Source organism: Zalophus californianus, chromosome 10 (assembly GCF_009762305.2).
Source record: "Zalophus californianus isolate mZalCal1 chromosome 10, mZalCal1.pri.v2, whole genome shotgun sequence".
In the NCBI taxonomy this organism is placed as follows: domain Eukaryota; kingdom Metazoa; phylum Chordata; class Mammalia; order Carnivora; family Otariidae; genus Zalophus; species Zalophus californianus.
Genome location: NC_045604.1, coordinates 70503691 through 70524019, shown reverse-complemented (window position 1 = coordinate 70524019; position 20329 = coordinate 70503691). Strand labels below are relative to the sequence as shown.

Here is a 20329-nt window from a genome sequence, read left to right as displayed (position 1 = left end):
GCTTAGCACTCCCCCGAGGGGCCGCTAGGAAGTGAGCGAGGGCTGAGATGTGACATCGAGACATCGGGATGGGAGGTCAGGCGGGCACCTCCAGGGAGCGTGGTTGGTGCCCTTTGCAAGTGGTGTTCGGTCACGTGAAAAGCAGGGGCGGGGCCCCGTGTTCTCCCCCAGGCTGTCCAGTGTGGCTGAGCTCTCTGTGACAGCCTTGGCCACCTGGCTGCCCAAAACTGAGTCACAGACCAGTGCCGGGACATGGTGGTGTCGAGGTGTGAAAACGCTGCACGAGTGCACTTTCCTGTAGGGATAGATCAAATCTCTCTCTCTCTTCTCTGGTCCCAGTGGGCTTTGTCGACAATTACGGTTACACACATATGACGTGAAATGTGTCATTTTAACTGTGTTTCCTTGTGCAGGGTAGCGGCAGTGACGACTTTCACCATGTTGTGCACCCATCCCCACTGTCTGCTTCCAGATTCTTTCCAGCTGTGCACATGGGAGATGTGCCCATTCTGCACTCAGTCCCCGGGGGTCCCCGAGCTGCTCTGCCCATGCTCCCATCCCCTGTTGCTCTTTGACTTCCTAGGACTGCCTGGAGACTTCATCCTTTCGTGTCCGGCTTCTGTCACTGAGCAGAATGTCCTCGAGGTGTACATGTTGTAAAACGTGTCAGAATGTTCTTCCTTTCTAAGGCTGAGTAACGTCCTGTTGTCTGGATGGGCCCCCCTTTGCTTCCCCGCTCATCAGTTGATAGGCATCGGGGTTGTTTGAGGCCGAGGCTGTCGTGAATCCCGTGCTTCCGGCGTTTCTGGGTGCACCTCGGGAGCAGAACTGCCCGGCCCGCCCGCTGGCTTCTTTGGTGGTTGCTTGGTTGGTTCTGAAGGACCCGGCCTCGTGGGCATGGCGTCCTGTTTGTCTCCTTGTGCTGTGCACACCCCAGGTGCCCCAAAAGGTCTGGGGTGCTCTCTGCCAAGGTCGAACCTGCATGTCCTTATCGTAGGAGATAGGGGTTGAATGTGAGTGGCCCCCGAGTCGTTCTCTCTGGGTCTCATCTGTGCTCTGGGGAACCTCATAGGGCAGTGAGGTGGGACTGGGCCTTACCCAAGCCTCATGTGGTGCTCCCCGGCCGTTGCTGGAGGGGACGGGCAGTGACAGGCTCCCACCTCACTCCTTGGGTGGCTCAGGGACATGGCTGGCTCAGACTCCTTTTCCTCGCTCTTCTCTGTCTGTGGCTCTTGTCTAGAGGGACTGACCGACCTTGAGGTGGACTCAGGGACCGTCTCCACGTGTGCTGGCCACCCCCCTGCAGCGTGAGCCCTTCGCTGCCTGGGGAGCTGCGTGGACTCCCCTAGGAGTGAGTGGCTTGGCACCTGCACATGACCCTGCCCATCCCCCTGTATCTGCTTCTCTCTTGTCCCACTGCTGTCCCCCTCTAGCCAGGTCCAGGCCCCTCCTTCCCTCGAGGGGTCCCCAGAAGTCCCTGGGTGGGACGGGAGTGACCATCAGCCCCTCATCTGATAACACTTGTCAGGAACAGTGAAGGCACAGATTTATCCAGGGGGGAGCCTCATTCGTCCATACTTACAACATGATGCAGGGTGATTTTCAGGGAAATCGGGTATTTTATTTTCTACCACAGGTATTGAGAGATTTGTGGGGATCTGAGTGCCCTGGGGACAGGTGCTCTGCCAGGGGTGGCAGTCCTGTGGTGAGAGCAGTTGTTTGTGGGCTGGGGCAGGTCGATGCTGAGGGTTCCTCCAGCCCCAAGGCCTCAGATGGCCCGTGTCGGCCCCTCTGCTTCCCAGGTGTCCGTACCTGCACCGGACGACTGGGGACACTGAGCGCAAGTACCACCTGCGTTACTACAAGACGGGCACGTGCATTCATGAGACGGATGCCCGGGGCCACTGCGTGAAGAACGGGCTGCACTGCGCCTTTGCTCACGGCCCGCTGGACCTGCGGCCACCCGTGTGCGACATCAGGTGCGTGGGGTGTCTGCACTCCCCTCCCGGTGCCGTGGGCGCTGCCAAGCACAGCAGCGCTTTCTCCCGGCCTTGACTTCATTCCTGACGAGATGGTTTCCTTCCTTCTGACGCGTGTGGTCGTGGGAGCTCACGGGGCTGAGCTCGAGGGAGGTGGCCAGATCCTCGCTAAACACACAACTCAGCTCTGACGGTGTTGGATTTAGGGTTGTGCCCGAGGGCTGCCCGTGTGTAACCTTCTAGGTGGCTGCACAGAGTGACGGAAGCAAACGATTGTCTCCCCTTCCCGAAGGGCGGAGGCAGACACGCGGCAGAGTGGTGACCACTGTGTGGTTTGATCGTAGGGAGCTCCAGGCCCAGGAAGCCTTGCAGAACGGCCAGCTCTGTGGTGTGGATGGCATCCCTGACCTGCAGCCCGGGGTCTTGGCCAGCCAGGCCATGATTGAGAAGATCCTGGGTGAGGACCCCCGGTGGCAAGGTAACCCCGAGGCCGCCATGGAGGGGGGCAGGGGGCATTCGTCTCTGTCTGCAAAATGACCACAGAGTGGACGTCACCCCCTTCATTCAGAGACCAGATGGGGAAACTGAGTCTCCAGTTGCGTACATTACCCCCAGTCCCTCAGGTAGCGGCCGCCAAGTGGGATCTGAACCCACACGTCTGGTCCCCAAGGCTGCTCTGACCTTTACCCCGGCGTCTCCTTGGTGAGGTCAGCCACTGGCTGCCACCAGGGAGAAAATTGCGTCGCGGGCACAGTTCCTTCCTGGGCTTCCTATCCCAGAGCTGGGCTGAGGTGGGGTTTGGCTTTTTCATTAGTAGATTTTATTTTGGGGGCTCTCCAGATTTACGGAAAAGTTGCAGATAGTACCGAGTTCCCACGTTCCCCCCCCCCTTTCCATGTTATAAACACCTGCACTGACCTGATACGTTTGTTACAATCAAGGAACCAAGATGGATACTTTATCACTAAGTACTGAGCACAGTTTCCCTCAGGGCTCCCGGTGGCCTGGGGTGGGGGGTGGGCTTGGACAAGTCAGTCTTGTGTCTGCCCTACCCTACAGGGTCCTACAGGCTGGTGCCACTGCCCCAGCCCCTGGTGACCCCTGGCCCTTTACGCCATCGTTCTGTTCCATGGCTTTTCCTTTTCCAGAATGTCATGTAGTTGGAATCATCCAGGATGTAGATTTTCAGACGGGCTTCTTTCCTCTAGAGCCACATCGTCCTGGCTTGCTAGCGCATGTCTTCTCCTCACTTATAGCCCACTGTTGGGGCGGACCACTGTTCCTTTGTCCGTCGCCTCCTGAAGGACTTTGGGGTCATAGGCTGTGTTTTGGTTGCCTTCTGCCGTGAGTGTGGGATGTGTGTGCTTCTGGTGTATGTTTGCACGCCTGGGTGTGTGCACACCACGTCCTCACCGCCCCAGGAGCTGGGACTGCGTGCTCGCAGGAGACTTTCTGGATGCCTGGCCTTCATGTTTACTTTGCAGCTTTGAAGGCATCGAGGAGCCTGTGTCTCCTGGTTGCTGTGAACAGCTCATTTCTGCCTGTTTCATGGCACTTGGCAGGATTTTGTGTCTACCGGGCAAGCGGTCAATACTTGGGAATCAATATTCTATAATTTTTATCTTCTTAAAGTCGGCCTTTTTGTTCCTTAAACCCCTTTTGTTCTCTCCACACCCTCCTATGTGGTTTACCTTTCTTGTTTTTTGATGATGTATTTGAAATTGAATTTGGTGCGGCTGGACTCGGAGACGTTTCTTAAGGGCCATGTGGCGTGGCTCTGGGCTCTTGGGCTGGGCTGTCCCTCCCACTGCTGCTCTCTGTCCCTCAGCATGGAGCTCAGCACTGTCCGTTATTAACCAGCCCAAGAGTGGTATGATTTTTAGGAATAGTCTCTCATTAGTTTCTGCTTTTAAATGACCCCAGTGGTTTTTTGGCTTGTTTTTGCTTTGAGATAAAATTCAAAGAGCATGAAATTAATCATTTAAAAAATAGACCTATTTTGGGGGTAGTTTTAGGTTCCACTGATGGGAAAGTACGGAGGGTTCCCACATACCCTGTGACTCCACGTGCTCTCCTTTCCCGCCGCTGTGGGCCATGTGTCCCCACCTGCGAGCTGGCAAGGACTGCATGCCCTTACCACCCAACGTCCATCGTTTACATCAGGATTAAAGTGTCCGTTTCAGGGGTTTTCAGTATGTTTGGGGTCATGCAGCCCTCTTGGGAGCTAGTTTGAGACTCTGGCCCCCGCGGTCAGCCCCACCCTCTCCCCCGCCGCACCTTGTCCTTCCTGTCTGTGGATCTGCCGCGCACACCTTTCCTGTGGTGGAATCACACGGTCACTAGACTCCTGTGTCTGGCCTGTCCCCGATCAGCAGGTTCTTGAGTTCATCTGGTTTGTAGCAGGTGTGCGTGGCCGTGGGGCAGACACAGTGTTATCCATCTACGGATACTGGGGATGCTTCTCGCTCTGGCCATGTGAGCATGTGTACACGTTCCCACATGTACCCCTGTTTTTCAGACACTAACTTCGTGCTGGGCAGCTACAAGACGGAGCAGTGCCCAAAGCCCCCGCGTCTGTGTCGCCAGGGCTACGCGTGTCCGCACTACCACAACAGCCGGGACCGACGGCGAAACCCCAGGAGGTTCCAGTACAGGTGAGCCCCTGGGGCGCCGGGCCCGTCCCAGCCTGAGCCCTGCCGTCGTCTTGCATGGATTCGATGCTGCCTTGTGTGCCCGAGAGCGCCCGCGCTTGTGGCGAGCTGGTCCGCGACAGCCAGGGTCCTCTCTCCGTGTCGTTTCAGGGCTGAGGGGCAGGGAGCTGCACATTCATAGCCTCCAGGTGTTATTCACCGGAGGTCAGGTGGAGAAGATAAGACAAATTTACCATGTATTGAAGGGTTAGAAAACGTGCTAGATAATAGTAAAATCTTATTTCCTCCTGCTGTTAATTTTTTCCGTAAATCCAAAGAAATGAGAATAACACTGCCAGTAAGTCCACGAGGAAAGAGGATTTGGGTTGGGTTTTCACACTGTAGGATCAAACATCTCAGATTTGAGGGAGTGTGCAGCGTGCGAGTCTGGGCCCGGCCTCCCGTCTCCCCAGCTGCTTCCCCGACATGCTCCACACGTCAGCATGGGGGGCTCTGACTCAGATTTACTTTATGTTTTGTGGAAAATAAAAACAGGCCTCCTGAGTCCGTGTCTGGGTTTAGGTGGTGCTCAGCCTGCTTTTGCGTGTCCTGGTAAGGAAAGAGGTGTGCGTCCAGGGCCACGCGCGCCATCCTGCTTGCGAGGGGAGCCCCGTGACAGCTGGACAGACGGGCAGCCCCAGGCGTGCAGGAAGGACGCCTGCTCTGTGTTCTTGGTGACCCCGCCCCGTCCCCCCAGGTCCACCCCGTGTCCCAGCGTGAAGCACGGTGACGAGTGGGGCGAGCCTGCAAGGTGTGACAGCGGGGACAGCTGTCAGTACTGCCATTCCCGCGCGGAGCAGCAGTTCCACCCCGAGGTAGGAGCCTGTCAGCCACGGGAGCCACAGCCCCCCTCCCAGCCTGTGCGAGCGTGGGTCTCCTGTGTCTGGGCTCCCCGGGGACCACCCACAGGTCCGTGACTTGGTAGAAGGACGCACAGAGCTCAGCAGTGCTGTGGTGTCCACAGTTAGGATTGTTACGGGATGCAGGCCGAAATCGGCCGAGGGCGGGGTCCCGAGGGGGGCGGGATCCCTGGGAGACAGGCACCGATGCCCAGCTGTGTCCTCCAGTGGGTCATGTGGACAGCGCCCACTTCTTCCAGCAGTGATGTGTCACCAACCAGGGAAGCCCCCCTGGCCCTTAGTGTCTAGGGTTTTTATCAGGGGTCATGTGTACATGGCTGACCTTGGTCTCCAGCCCTTCAGTGGCTGAGCTGACACTGCATGGCCCAGAGCCGCCACCATAAGTCATGTTGTTACTGTCTCATGTGGCCCATGACCAGGTAAACGGAGACACTTCCCGGGCAGGACTTTCCAGGGGCTCAGAGGTCACCCCCCCCCCCCCAGGAGCCGGTGAAGGCCAGTCCTTCCTTGGGAATGTGCGGGGTATGGTCAGCTGAAGCTGAGCTAAGCAGCGCACACTTGGATTTGTGTTAAAAACAAACCAGCAGGGGCGCCTGGGTGACTTGGTCAGCTGAGTGTCCAGCTCTTGATTTCAGCTCGGCTCTTGATCTCAGGGTTGTGAGATCAAATCCTGCCTTGGGGGTCTGCGCTTAGCAGGGAGTCTGCTTGAGATCCTCTCTACCTCTTTCCCTGCTTCCGTGCTCACTCTGTCTCTTAAATAAATAAATAAATCTTTAAAAAACAAACAAAACCAGGCGCCTGGGTGGCTCAGTCAGTTAGGCGTCTGCCTTTGGCTCAGGTCACGATCCCAGGGTCCTGGAATCGAGCCCCGCATCGGGCTCACTGCTCAGTGGGGAGTCTGCTTCTCCCTCTGCCCCAATCCCCTGCTTGTGCTCTCTCTGTCAAATAACTTTTTAAAAAACAAGTAGAATGCCAGCAAATCAGCCCCCCTCTGGGAGTGGGACAGTGTGGGGACCAGGGCCAGGCTTCCTGCCAGGAAGGCAGGCAGGGAGGGTGGGATGTGCCGATCCCTGTGAACCAAGCTCGCTTGCAGGAGGGGGGCCATGTGGGGAGAGCAGGGGGCAGGGGTGGAGCAGTCAAGTCGGAAAGCATGAAATGGGGACCTGTCAGTGCCCAGGCCAGGTGATGGGCCTGGGCAGAGGGTTGCTCTGTGGCCTGTGCTGGCCCATCAGGAGCGAGACCCGTCCTATTCTGGCTGAGGGCTGCTCCTGGACCGGGGTCCTTGCAGCCCCAGCGAAGGAGGGCGAAGAGCCCAGGGGAGTGGCATTTGTGGGGGAAGGGAGGCGGGAGGCCTGGGAAGCCTTCCGAGGGTGTCGATTGGGATCTGGCAGGGGTGCGGAGGGGCCTGGGGTCTGTTCCTTGAGGGTCCTGGTGAGCTGGCGGCCAGAACCAAGTGTCATTGGCACCATGAGAGTATTTTTGACCCAAGTGTAGTGGATCAGGGCTGGCTGTGGAGCTCACACATGTACTTGTGTCAGGGGCATTGCTTGAGTGCCTGCTGTATACCGAGCCCTGAATTGGGTGCCTTTTCAGGAAACGCCAAGTGGTCAGTTGACTCCGTGTGATTTCAAGGACAGTGCAACCTGCTCTGTGGAAGGCAGGGGATTGTGGACTACGGTGTGTGAGGCACAGGCCGCGTGCCCACCCCCTTCTCAGGAAACCCCACTGAGATTTGGAGTAGGGCCCTCTGCACTGTGACGCAGTAGCTCCTGGCTTCCTGCAGAAACCCGTTCCCAGCCGCCGAGCGGGGAGCCCGACTCTCAGATCATGACCTGAGCCGAAACCCAGAGTCGGACGCTTTACCAACGAGCCACCCAGGCGCCTCTGTTTCATTTTTAAACTGTATCGATTTTATTGTTTTACTTTTCATTTCTTAGATCTACAAATCCACCAAGTGCAACGACATGCGCCAAACCGGTTACTGCCCGCGGGGTCCCTTCTGCGCTTTCGCACACGTGGACAGTGAGTGCCCGATGCCTGCCGGTTGTCTGCAGCAGGAGGGGAGCCGGCAGCCCCTGGCATGCCTTCCAGGGCACGTCAGGCCAGCCCCCCGCCCCAGTCAAAGGCCGCCCTGCCCTGCGGGGCCCAGGCTTCTGGCTCAGTGATGACAGTCGCAAACTCCAGCTTCCCCTTCTGCTTTTCGTTTTAACGGAGAGGTTGGCTAGTCTTGTTGCAATTTCCTGTCTTTGTCGTGGCACTGCCGCTGCCCCCTCCCCCCTCCCATCGCTTCGGAAGACTGTTGTCGCCAGGCCTCCCTCCCTCCATCGCATGGGAGCTCCCGGGACCGGGTCACCCTGCACACAGCTCTGTTTCCAGCCCATGGTCATTCAAAGCCCTCTGCCTCCCTTTCTTGACAGAGAGCCTCGGGATGGCCAATGGCTGGGGCTGCCGAGACCTGGCCCCCGCCCCCACCAGCAGCTCCACGGCCAGCAGCGGCCAGCCCGCACACGTAAGTGGACAGCACCTGAGGCATGAGCACTTAGGGACACGGACAGAGGTGGTCTGCCTGTGGGGTCGGCGGCTCTTTCTAGAAGTCCGTGGCGGGCTTCTGGCCTGGGCGGGCGGGCTGACCCAGCTTCTCCAGACACGCACGCTTCGGCCACGCAGGACAGTGGTGTCAGGCTAAGCGTCAAGACAGGGCCCCAAGTTTGGGTGGGGCTCCTCATGGGTAGACAGCCGTGGCAGGAGGGGAGGTGTCCTGGCAGGGCTGGTCCCTTGATAGCGGCCGGGACGGCGGCCCCCAGCGCTGCAGGTTTGCTTCGGGCACAGAGAGGTTTGGGGCACTCACATCGGGGCCCTCGTGTCTGTGGGGAGGGGGCTCCAACCTGGTGCCCGCCCTTCCCGCTGGCTTTGCAGTGGGCTCCTTCCGTCTGCTCCCGCTGGATGCTTGCAAGAGGGCGAGAGCCACCCCTGCGGCAGGACGGAGGCGGCTCAGTGTTAGGGTGGCCGGGAAAGTGCCCACATTCGAGGAAATGGGAAGCACATGGGCATTTCCCCACCCACCTTCCCATTTGGTGCTTTAAAAAAAAAAAAAAAAACCACACACACAGGAAAGGTGAGAAAAACCTGGGTGGAATTTACTTGTGAGGAGCCCAGCCGGTGAGACACCCGGTCACGGTCTGTTCTGCTCGTCCCTGTGTCCTGCGTCAGAGGTGGCCTGGCCGTGGTTGCGCTCCACGTGGGTCGGCACACAGTGGCCTCTGCATACGTGTCTGAGCCCAGAGCCCAGAACGGTCGTGCGCCTGCTCTGTCCCTGCAGTACTGGCTCCGAAGCACCGGGGTGTCCAGCGTGATCCCGGCTCATGTCCCCGTGCCCACAGCACACAGGTTCCCCTCACTGTGCAGCCCTGGCGGGGCCCAGTCCTCATGCCACTGACTGTCCCCTTCACGCCCAGCCAAGTGTCCCCTGGCGGACTGAGTTGGGGAGTGTTCCAGACCACCAGCTGGCCCGTAGCCTAGCCGGCGCTGGGCATGGCAGGAAGCCCTCCCTCTCTCCTCTTGGTGGCTCCCAGGGGCCGTGGCAGTCGTGGGCTTAGGTGGTGGTCAGAGGGCCACTGGCTTGGCCTCTCTGAGGGCCTGGCTGAATGGAGCCGGTTGGGGGGATTGTACCCAGGAAGGCAACATGCAGGATGGAAAACCCGGACCCCTTGGGGGACAGTGCCGGAACAGTGTGCCCACGCCTGCACACGGGGTCTGGTGAAGGCATCTTTTATGTTTTGTTTTTCTTAAATTATTTTGCAATTTAAGAAGTCGGCCTGCTAGGGTGCAGAGTGGGGGCCAGGGCCACGGGCGAACTCCTGGGGGGGGATGGACGTGTGAACTGTGCGGAGCTGATGGTCACACAACCTCATGGCCATGCTGAGTGCCACGGAGCCCTTCACTTCGGAAAGCTTACGCTCCTGTGAGTTCATCTCCATTAGAATAAAAGGCCAGCAGGCCAGCACTCTCTTGTGGGCCCGCTCTGATCTCTGGGGCCCCACATGGACCGTGTTGGTGGCGGCTCAGGGGCACGGCCAGCCTCGCAGCTGCCCACCTGAGCTCTCCTGCTGCAGCGGCCCCTCTGGGAGGGCCAGGCGGGGGGCGGTAGTGTCACTGGCCACCCCAGGGCACCAGGTCTGGACGAGGAGATCACCCCTCACTCCCAAGTCTCGTTGTTTGTAAGGATCGACGTCAAACCCCATATCTTGACTTGTGCACCACGTGCGTCCCCTGCTACTTCCTTTGCACCGTGAACAGTGTCTGTGTAAGTGGAGGTTCAGCACAAAAACCACGAGCCTCTGGTGCATCCTCAGACTCACTCCTGCTGCACTGACCACCACATCCATGCACCGGGCACGCCTGAGAAGCACCTGGGGTCTCATTGTGTGTAGACGTGGTCCTGGGTTTGAGGAATCTGGGTTTGGACTCCCCTGTTTCCAAGCAGGGGAGGGAAGGAGCATCTCCACAGCACGTTCCCTGCTTTGGGGCCTGAGTGGGCTGCGGGCCGGCTCTGTCCGCCCAGAACACACCGTGTGCTGATGTTCCTCAACAGGATCAGGCTGTGAAATCCTAGAAAACACGTATGTTGTTCCTGATATAGCTCTTAGAATCCTTGTAATTTCCTGGGTGATAAAAACGTCTTGTTTTGAGGAGGTGACTCTGGGTGGGTTTCTCATAGCTCCTGGACAGGGGCCAGTCACTGGGAAGGCCAAGCCACGGTTAGAAGCTTGGAACCTTCTGTGCCACCCCACATGTTCCAGGGGGCAGGAAGGGGCCAGAGATGGAGTTAATGGGATGAACCTCCATGAAAATCCCCAAAGTACAGGTTGGTAGCATCTCTGTGCTGGGAAGGTGGCACCTGCCTGAGCTCAGGACTCTTCTGGACCTCACCTGATTTGTCTCTGGCTGTGTTCTTTGCCCTATCGTTTGTCACATAATAAATCGGTAAATGTAAGTAAGTGCTTTCCGAAGCCCTGTGAGCTGTTCTAGAAGGTGGCTGGGCCCAAGGAGAGTCGTGGGCGTCCTGATCCAGTGTGGTCGGTCACAAGCACAGGTGATGGGGCCGACCCCAGGCAGAGGGTGTCGGAACTGGACTGGCATCGGGACAGCTGACGCTGGGGGTCAGAGTGCGGTGTGGAGTGTCCAGGCCCCAGCAGTGGGGAGGAGCCTGGACGAAGGGGCGAGGTCCCCCGTGGGGAGCCCTGTATTCCGAAAGCAGGCAGAATGGTTTCAGGATAACCTTGCTTTCCTCACAGTATCGCTTAGCCTGGAAGCATATGATACTCAGGTCTTTCGTCAGTGACTTCGGAGGCCTTCACCCCACTCTGCCGGTGGGAGGTCACTTCTGGATGAGAGAGATGCAAGGGACCCAGAAATACCAGGATGACCTCCGGGTTGAGCCCATGGCCAAATGTCCTGTAGAAGGAAGGGGCCCAGTCAGCGCTTGCCTGGACACCTTCCCCTCCTCTGCCCCTGGTGATCACTCTGGGTTCTTTTGCAAATCCAGAAACCAAAAAGTGAAAGGAAGAAAGGCCAGGATGACCTGAGCCACCACTACGAGTTCACATACTGTAAAATGAGTCTTAAAAGTCAGGATACTCCTTAGATCTGAAGGACATCTTGGTCTGCAGTTTTGTGTTTATGTTGACCTGTGGGAGTACTGGTCCTGAACTCTGAGCAAAGCCTTCATTGGGCACAGTGTTCCTGGCAGGTAGCTCGTCAGAATCACGATTTGTATATGTGTAGGGCAGAAAAAAATGTTTCCCACTACCCTCTTAGGTTCAGCACCGGGGCCCCTGCAAATTAAACTGACAAAAGATAAACAGGAGGAAACGGTTATTACTTACCTGTTTGTGAGGCTTCATAGAGAAGCAGTTAGATCTGGCAGCTTAATACCCTTTTAACAAAGAGCAGTAAATCGTGCAGAAGTGGCAAGATGAAAGAAAAGGGGTTTCTGTTTCCAGGGTGGTAAACTGGGACGGTAAATGTATGAGGGAAAGTAATGTCAGGTCAGGGTTACTTGGTGAGGTCTGTCCCGCAGCCACTGTGTTGGCGAGGGAGTGCTCCCAGGTATGGGGGAGGGGAGGGCATGCCTTCACAAAGGAAGCTTACCCTCCCACCCCCCTGTGTTCAGCACTTTCAACGGAATAACCCTTTGCTTCAGGCTTGGGGGCGGTGGGCACAGCGTAGAGCTCCCACCCTCCCTCACGCTGCCCAGAGGTCAGAGGTCACTGAGCAGGTGTGAGAGATGGAGTCAGACCTGATGGAGGGTAGTGACTTGAACACCTTTGCTGTTTTCCGAGACTTCCACACTCTGCATCTTCTCACTTGCGAGCAAAGCGTAGGTGTCTGTGTGTTTGGAGTCTATTGCTGCTTTCTTCTTCTGTTGCAGGCAAAGCGGAGAGAGGCCCCTGCTGAGGGCAGCCACCGGCCCAGCGAGCAGGATGGCAAGCAGGTACGGCAGGGGGGCAGCTCAGGCTGCTGGGGTTCACACGCCTTCCCTCTGACCCAAGAGCCATCCGGCCATTGTCTGTTTGGTGCGTCATTATGTTTCCACTCACCTTCTTTTTAAACTGGCCTGTTGCAGGGTCTTTTGTTTCAATGGTCAAAAAATAACTGGTGTTGCATATTGGAAACAACAAAACCAAAACCCCGCGGGGAGCAAGGGGTGCCCTTCGTGGCCCGTCTCCGTGTGTCCTGGGGCTGCCCAAACAGAGCCCGCCCACGGGGCTGCTTCAGTGACAGCCCCGGACGCCCTTGCGGTCCGGAAGTCATCCGACCGGCCCCTCTGTCTTGCCTGATGCTCTCCCCTGCGTCTGGGTCTGTCTGCGATTTCCCCTTTTCATGAGGACACGGTCCTCCACTAGCACACTGGCCACTGCTGCTCTCTGCACTCAGAACACCGGTCTTTCTCCGTCACCATCCGCACTTGGAAGGCCTGGGGGCTCCATGTGGCAGCCGACGTGCCCCCTCTGGGTGAGCACGTGGCCTCCTGTCACGGGTCTCTGCTATGGTCTTTATTCCTAATTCCTACACGGACAACGCATCCGGTCCCCCTCTGCCCTCCTTTCCCCAGCGCCCACCTGAGGCCACCCTCAGAGGACTCTCCAGAGCGTCCAGAACAAGTTGTGTAGGTTCTTGTCTCCTCTCAGGAGCTTTGCAATCAGAAAGGGAGATGAAAGTAAAAATGCAACATAGTTATTTTGTGATGTTTCAAAGAGATTAAAATGGTAAGACGTTCATTAAGAACCTGAAGCTTGATATGTTGGCAAAACATAGCAGGTGCACAGGGGGACTCATGCACCTGCCAGGCCCAGACACCCCAGGGGCGGCTTTGCCGGTGTGTGGGCCACCCCGGGGACGTCGCGCTGGCCCGCCACTGCCCAGTGCGTCCTCATGTACACCAGCAGCCAGGAGTGATTTGCCAGGCTCATCTTCAGTCCCCCGCCTGCCTGCGCCCGGAGACGTCCTTTGTCCCATCCCAAAGCCAGCCTGGGGATCCCCAGGTCAGCAGAGTGGCTCCCAGCATTTCCCTGGGACCCCCAGTTTTAAAGGCCACGTGGCTGGAGGCCAGCCTGGCGGCCCTCTGGAGACCCCTTCCTTGCTTCTGGGCACCTCTCTACCCGCCGGCTCCAGGCCCTCCCTCCCTGTAGCCTCAGGGAGACACCAGTGAGGGTGTCCTCAGGTTTCAGGATAAAGTGTCACCTGATGTCTTTGAGGGACACGTCTCCCTGCACTATGGATTTTTGGGTGGATGAAGCCACAGCAGGTGCCTCAGGCCAGCAGCTTCCAGCCTGGCTCAGCGTGTGAGGCAGACTGTGGGGTGCCTGCACCGCCTTCCTGCCTCAGCTGGGGACGCACGCAGCCCAGAGGAGGGATGGAGTTGGGGGATGGAACAGGCAGCCTGCGGTGTGGAGGCAGTGGGCCCACCTTCTGAGCCTGAGCCCAGGGAGCGCCGGGGGACCTCGCTCTCCAGACTTGTGCGGTTCAGGTTCATGTAAAACGGTGGCAGTCTTTCGCAGCGTCCCTGGTGCTCGTGGCTGATGTCTGCACTGGGGGCCCCTCTTGAGCACAGCTAGCCGTCCAGGAGGAAACACTCAGAGAAACTATCCTGTGTGAGATGTCTCTCCTTCTCTCACGAAACATGTATTCTTTTATTATTATTACTGTAGAAAATTTCACTTAAGCCAACAAACTAGTAAAGCCCTCCCCGCTTTGGATTGTCTCATAGCCCCTGCACAAAGCTAACTTCTGTCTCGTTTTGAAGCAAAAACCAGATGCCACACATTTCCCTCCAGTGTGGCTTCTGGTCCCCGACTGCACGGTGACTGGGGCGCGCTTCAGCCACCGCATGCGGAGCCCCGAGCCCTGGCTTGCAGCCCGTCCTGTGGGTCATTAGTGTGCCGTCCACACTGCCGGCCGCCTTCCAGGACCGTGCTGGTTCTGATCTGTTACCAAATAAAGATCACGGGCGTTGCCCCATGCTTTTTACCTTTCTCAGGTAACAAGATCATTTTTTCTGTTTTCAGAAGCTGTGTTGGTTCTCTGCCGATGCCTTTTGGTGGATTTTTTGTTAACCACCATGTGTCTGCTCTTGAAAACCATTTCTGCAGAAAAGCTCACTAAATAGGACACTTTCTAGATGCATTTGTGCCCGTCCCTGGGTGAGCAGCAGCTAGTAACTCTGTCCTGGTTATCGTAACCAACTAGGCATTTAAAGCTCCTCTGGGATATTTGGAAGAGTGCAACTTTATATTTTGCTTTGCGGAAAGAAGTTAGCCAACCATCCCGTCCGTGTCCCCTCCCACCCCCCCCGCCGTGGCCTCCGTCACTGAGCTGTCACGTTGCTGTTCTCCGCGCGCATCTGCTCACCTTGTTTGTGTGTCTTTGTGCAGAACCACCTGTCAGTGTCCACAGTGGCTCACCCGCTCGCCCCCAGCGTGGGTTCCAGCGTGGCGTCCAGCCTGGCGTCCAGCGCCGGCTCCGGCAGCTCCTCCCCGACCACCCTGCCCACCCTCCCGGCCCGCGCCCACCTGCTCGAGCCCCCCGGCGGTGCTGCCGAGCCCCCCCCAGGTAGGTCTAAAACTTCCCCCTCGTCTCCCGAGTTCTCTTTGCACCTAAGTTGTATTTATTTCAAGACACATGGCACAATGCTCCTTGTTGTAGGAAAGCCACCTGTGCTCTGGGAACCCCCCACCCCCACCCCTGGCAGCAGCTACCTGGCCCTAAGACGAGAGTGGAGGAGCGTGGGGTTGAGGACGGCCAGAGGCCGTGGCACGCTGAGGGGCCCTTAGCTGCTGGGAGTCTTCGAGGGTTTGGGGACTGATGACCCACGTGATTGCAGCCCGGCCGGAGGGAGGGGGTTGTGCTGAAAGCACCGGGTGAGGGGAGGGGCATGGAGATGGAGGGGGTGACCTTGCTGGGCTGTGCAGGCCCCCAGCCCACGTCTGGGTGGTCCCACGTGTGGCCACAGCTGCGGAGGGCTCACGTTGCCGGGCTGACCTGAGCCTGCATCTCTGTCCTGGTAGAGGGAGACTCGGCAAGGGCTCTGTTTGTGGCTCTTTCGGTGTTCTCAGTCCCAGGGTGGGCCGGGACGGTGTGGCCGTGGGCAGGACAGGGAAGCTGCTCCAATGAGAGGCCCGGCCCAGTCAGCTCCAGCGCAGTCGGTCCTTGTGCCCGGGGCCCCGGAGCACACCCCTTCTTTTCCGCCTTCTCTCCTGGGGACTGGGGAGGGGGGACCGGGAAGGCCCCTGTGTACCTGTGTCAGGGCTCCGGGTGGCCAGCCCCGAGATGGTTTTTTCCTACCCAGAGATAAACGTCTGTGGCTGATGGCCAAGGAGTGTGTGCACGTTGTTTTCCACCCCCTACAACTCGTGCACCCTGGTCACACCGCCAGCCTCAGGGCCCGTAGCTGAGACGCATAAACGTCTGTGGCTGATGGCCAAGGAGTGTGTGCACGTTGTTTTCCACCCCCTACAACTCGTGCACCCTGGTCACACCGCCAGCCTCAGGGCCCGTAGCTGAGACGCAGGTGCAGATGGCACCAGCCCAGGTCGGGGAGGAGAGGGTGTCTTTCCAGTGGCCCTGTAGATTGCAAGTCCTGGACTTGAAAGGGGCCGGGAGCCACTGTGGTCCCTCCTGCTGACGTGAGGGACACCTGGCAGGCATGCGCAATCCTGCCCCGGTGTCACAGCCGACTCCTGGGGCATTCTCCGCCTTTCCGCCACAGCCTGGCCTTCCTAGAGCCACTGTGCTCATTCTGAAGAGGTTCTTCAAAGGTCACTCGTCTAGAAGCCTGGAGACATTCTGTGGCTGGGTGTGTCTTCCCGCACAGCCCTGGCGTTCCCGCTCGGGCTCTGCTGTGGAGCTGTTTCCTCTGCCAAAGAACCCTCTAGAATTGAGCTGTCCCCGCCCCCTAGGAAGGGACGCTGTGGGGAGAGAGGGCACCCTTGATGCAGCCACCCCCTTCCCCTACTGTTTTTTTCCGAGCCCTGACTTTCTCTCCTTGCCGGGCACAAACATGTGACCCCCGCTTCCGTGCTCTGGGCTTTTGTGGAAATCCTGTCCACGTGGGTGTGAAGACGGCCCACCGCTGTCCTGGCTCTGCCTTAGACCAGGGGCATTTGTTCAGGTCTTACCTCCTTCATGGGTAGGTTCTGTGTGTGTGTTCTTTGAAGCACCAACACACACGAACACTGGAGCTTGACCTGGAATTGGGGTTGAGCGAGGTGTCCCTCTTGAACCACAGAGGTCTCTGGTTATATGTGGACTCGACGTGGCCAGCGGGCTCGAGAACTCAGCCCTGCCTCTCACCCGGAGGCCAGCTGTGCCAGCATTTGCACATCTGGCCAAAAGCCGCCGCGGGAAGGCAGCCCCAAGCCGTCTGGCCACTGAGCAGGTCCCCTTCGCACTCGGGGGCTGAGTGGTTGGTTATTCAAGGAGCACAGTCTGTATGGTGTCTCTCAGCGGCTGCCCTAGAGAATTCTAGACTCTGGTGCTTGGCTGCCCTACCCGCGTGGTTAAAGCACACGGGGCAGGTGTGTTTCCACCTGGACAGGAGCCGGAAAGCCATTGGTATGAATGGCATGTTTGATTTTATTGTTTTGGGTTTTATGCAGAGTTTTTAAAAATAAAGCTTATTTTCCCCAGTTTAAAGGCAGTAATAGTAAAATTGGAGCATCCTAGAAGTCATTAGGCAAGACACTCCCTGCCCTAAACGGCTGAGGCCGTACTCAGCTCTGTTCCCCGAGGAACAGATAGAGCTGGGTGCACCTGTGCTTTGAAAGCGGCCTCGAGGCAGGTATGGCAGCTCCAGATCAAATCCATGTATTTTCAGTGTGCCCAGCTGTCATCCTTCCAGCAGGGGGTCCTCAGCCTGTTTGCGTGCGTCACTGAGCATTTTGCAGGTCCTTCTTTCCTTCACCTAAATGTTCCATGAACCAGCTACCCAGAGTGAAGACGTTAATGTCTTTTCAGGATCAACTTTGCTTGTTTACAGATAGTACATTTTTGTTGCTGTTAAAATCATGAGCTGCCGCCATCGGTGGAACCCTCCTGTTCTCTCCCGAGATCACGTGTTGTCATACCCCAATAATACGGGCCCAGTTAGGACTCCCCAATACTGCCCTCTGGCCCCAGGAGGGCCCTAGCCAGCCACCTTTCTGCTGCTCAGGGGCGCCGGGAAAGAGCCCGCCCTACCTCCTGAGGCTGGCAGATGTAGACCGGCTGGTTTCTCCTTACATAGGGTAGTGTGGCTCGGGTTCTGTCCTTACCAGTGCACTGCCTACAGAGGAGTAAACTCTAAAATAAATAGACTAATTGTGTAGTTAATGGATTTAGTGGAATAATTTCAGGGCCATTTGGCAGATTCCGTTTCCTTTGCCTTCCACTTCATGTGAGCAGGTTTCAGATTAAAATAGTGACCATTGAAATAGTCGTCTGCGGAGCTCACTGCCGGGAGTGGCTGGGAGTAAAGGGCGGGAGAGCCTTCATGCCGACACCAGACGGACAATGGAGGGGCCGGAGGGCCTGGCCGCGGGGCCGCGGGCTCGCAGTGACCTCGAGGGCAGGGGCAGGGCGTGTTCATCCTGACCCCGGCTTGGCCCTGGGCCACAGCGTGCTCACACCTGAGCCGGTCCGCCCCGAGCGAAGACCCTTTCCCTGAACAAAAGCGGCCCTGCCGAGCGAAGCCCCCGCGTGCACCTGGACCTGGGGTTTGGGCACGCTGCCTCGAGGCGCCAAGAGGCTGGAGGGGCAGGTGCCTGTGTCAGGAGGTGCGCGCCCCGCCCGGGGCCCACACACAGGGCGGCGAGGGATTGGGGGTTCGGAGGACTCAGGCTGGCTGGCCCCGCCCACGCGCACCTGTCCGCGGCCCTGGGACAGGTGCGGCTGGGCCGGATCGGGTCGGGTCAAAGGGCTGCGTCAGAGGGGGCTGGGCTGGCGCGGGGCGCGTCGGAGGGTCTTGACGTTCGGGGACCAGGCCGGCACGGCGTGGGTGGTGCGGGTCTCAGGGTTACGTCACTCGGGGCGGGGCTGACGCGGGGCCGATCGAAGGGTGCGTCACCCGGGGGCGGGGCCGGCACGGGTGGGCGGGCGGGTCTAATTTACGTCACCGGGGGCGGGGCCGACGCGGGGCGGGCAGGGCGCGGGCTGCGTTTGAATCGGCGGCGGCGCGGGGGACGGTGAGTCAGCATCGTCAGCCCCTTGCCGTTTGGGTGTGGGTTGTCGTTATGCGGAACTGGCTGTGCACCCCGGGCGAGGTGAGAGCCAACCCCCTCTCGACGCGCCTCCCTGCTAGGGGCGCAAAGCCCCTTCCCCGGTTGCGCTTCCTCTCCAGGTGCCCATGCCCCCAGGTTAGGTGCGTCTCTCACCTCCCCGCTCCTTCCACCTCCCCGGTGTGCCTCCTCCCCAGGTGCACCCCCCCACCCCCCGGCCAGGCTAAGAGTGTCTCCTCTCCCCCTCCCCCCGCCCGTACCTTCCTCCTCCCCAGGTGCACTTCCCCTCACCTCCAGATGCTGCTCATACCCGTTGTAGTTGCCTGTGTGCAGGGCAGGTGTGACAGCCAGGGGTCAGTACCAGGTTCCTTGGAGGCTGTGCAGGGATGTGAATGCAAACATACCCTTTTTGGGAACCTGCTCTGCAGAGGCGCCCGCTGGTTCCCTGCGTGGGCGGGAAGCCGCGGGGCTTCTCCAGGGGGAGAGGTGCATCTTTTGCTCCCCAGTGAGGCTGGGGTTCCTGCCTTGTCATGCCCAGGATCGTCGCCTGCACTGTTGGAAATTCAGGCCAGTGGGTGAGTGGGTTTGCCGGCTGCTTCTCCATCCTGTATTAGGGGAGGACGGTGTGCTGGGGGGGCATCCGGGCATCAGGGCTGCCCTGTGCTGGTCTTTAATTCTGTGCACTGTGCGCATTGTCCCTGCGTGTCCCTTGACCCCGAAGGACCGCATCGCCTCTTGAATGTGCTGTGTCACGTCAGGATCTGGGGATTGCCAGGGCCATTATTCAGCAGCTCTCCGCTAATTTCTCATGAACATCTGGGTGGTTCCTGGTAGTTGGGCCAGGAGGGTTCTGGGTCAGATGGCACGGCTTTCGTAATTTGGCTCTAGATTTTGAGTGCTCAAGTCTTCTTAAAAGTCTGTTCTTCCTTTGGGAGAATATCCCGGAGGACCTGAGTCTGACTCAGCAGTGAGGTGGAGGAGACAAGGGTCTTCCCCTGAGACGAGCATCCAGTGCGCCCCGGCACGCTGGCTGCGCTGTCATGGGCAGGCCGGCCCCTCTGTGTCCCCTCTGCGCCTGAGGCTGGGGGAGGGGGGTATCTCTGCTGAGTCATGGGGTGGGGGTGGGGGACCGTGATAAGATAAATCTTTTCCAGGTGAGGAAAGGCTCCTGCTTCAGTTTCTTCTCCCCAATCTGTTGGTTCATTTGTGCTTTTGTTATTCAGAAAGTGTTTCTAGGACTGTCGGGTTAAAGCATACCGTACCTAACCTGGTGCTGAAGGTTAAGTCTCCGTCGTCAGGTCTGGCTGATTTGCATGTGCAGGACAGAGGCTTGGGACCCTAGGCCAGCACAGGAAGGGTGGGTTTGGGCCTCCATCCTTGTGGCCACAGCGCAGAGCGTGGAGCAATGGGGGCAGGGCAGATGGTGGGGGGCAGTGCTTGCTTTCAGCAGGTGAGTCTTCATGGGTTCCAGGTTCCCTTGAAGTCTGGGCCGACATGCAAAACAAGGGTTTGTGAGGCTGAGCAGAAGTTCTCACAGGACAAGGGGGAGCTGATGGAAGGTCTGCCAGGCTGCAGCCTACAGCAGTGTTGTGTGACAGAGAGGAAGATCCGCAGTGGGGGCTGGGTCTGGCCTGAGTGTCTACCAGCACGCCAAGGGGCACAGTCTTTCTGGGAGGAAGGATTCCTAATGTGCTGGGGGATTGGCATCATAGAAAGGCCACTTGAGGGACAGGGCTGGTGGGGCATGAGGGCCAGCCTGCTGAGATAGCTGGAGCTTGGAGCCCTCACTGGTGCAGGTTCAGGGAGGATGGAGGGGCTGAGGTCTCCTGCTGGGCTCCTACTGAGTTCATGGGCCCTGGTGCACCAGCGAGGGAGGCCCTTGTGTCCACAGAGTTTGAGAAGCTGCTGATGCCGCAGTTGGCCTCTTCCTGGTAGGAAGCGGCAAAGTGCACTGGGGGATTTTGGCATCTGAGGGTTAGGGCCCGAAGCTGGGTGTGTTTGGGCATGGAGCAGGCACTGGAGGGGCTACCAGGCTCCTCAGAGAGGGT

General features: G+C 58.4%; 1 protein-coding gene across 8 annotated transcripts in view; it reads left to right on the top strand.

Annotated features, from left to right (window-relative positions):
* Nucleotides 1–20329, top strand: part of UNKL (unk like zinc finger) — a 33332-nt gene that overhangs the window by 6949 nt on the left and 6054 nt on the right. For 5 of the 8 annotated variants that reach the window (XM_027611129.2, XM_027611133.2, XM_027611132.2 and 2 more), the window contains 8 exons: nucleotides 1803–1979; nucleotides 2324–2457; nucleotides 4498–4633; nucleotides 5367–5484; nucleotides 7467–7551; nucleotides 7947–8038; nucleotides 11960–12022; nucleotides 14463–14640. In XM_027611129.2, the coding sequence (XP_027466930.1) occupies nucleotides 1803–1979; nucleotides 2324–2457; nucleotides 4498–4633; nucleotides 5367–5484; nucleotides 7467–7551; nucleotides 7947–8038; nucleotides 11960–12022; nucleotides 14463–14640 (983 nt within the window). Of the gene's footprint in view, nucleotides 1–1802; nucleotides 1980–2323; nucleotides 2458–4497; nucleotides 4634–5366; nucleotides 5485–7466; nucleotides 7552–7946; nucleotides 8039–11959; nucleotides 12023–14462; nucleotides 14641–18191; nucleotides 18327–18559; nucleotides 18857–20329 lie in introns of those variants that run through there. The other 3 variants (XM_027611128.2, XM_027611134.2, XM_027611135.2) reach the window with 3 other exon arrangements.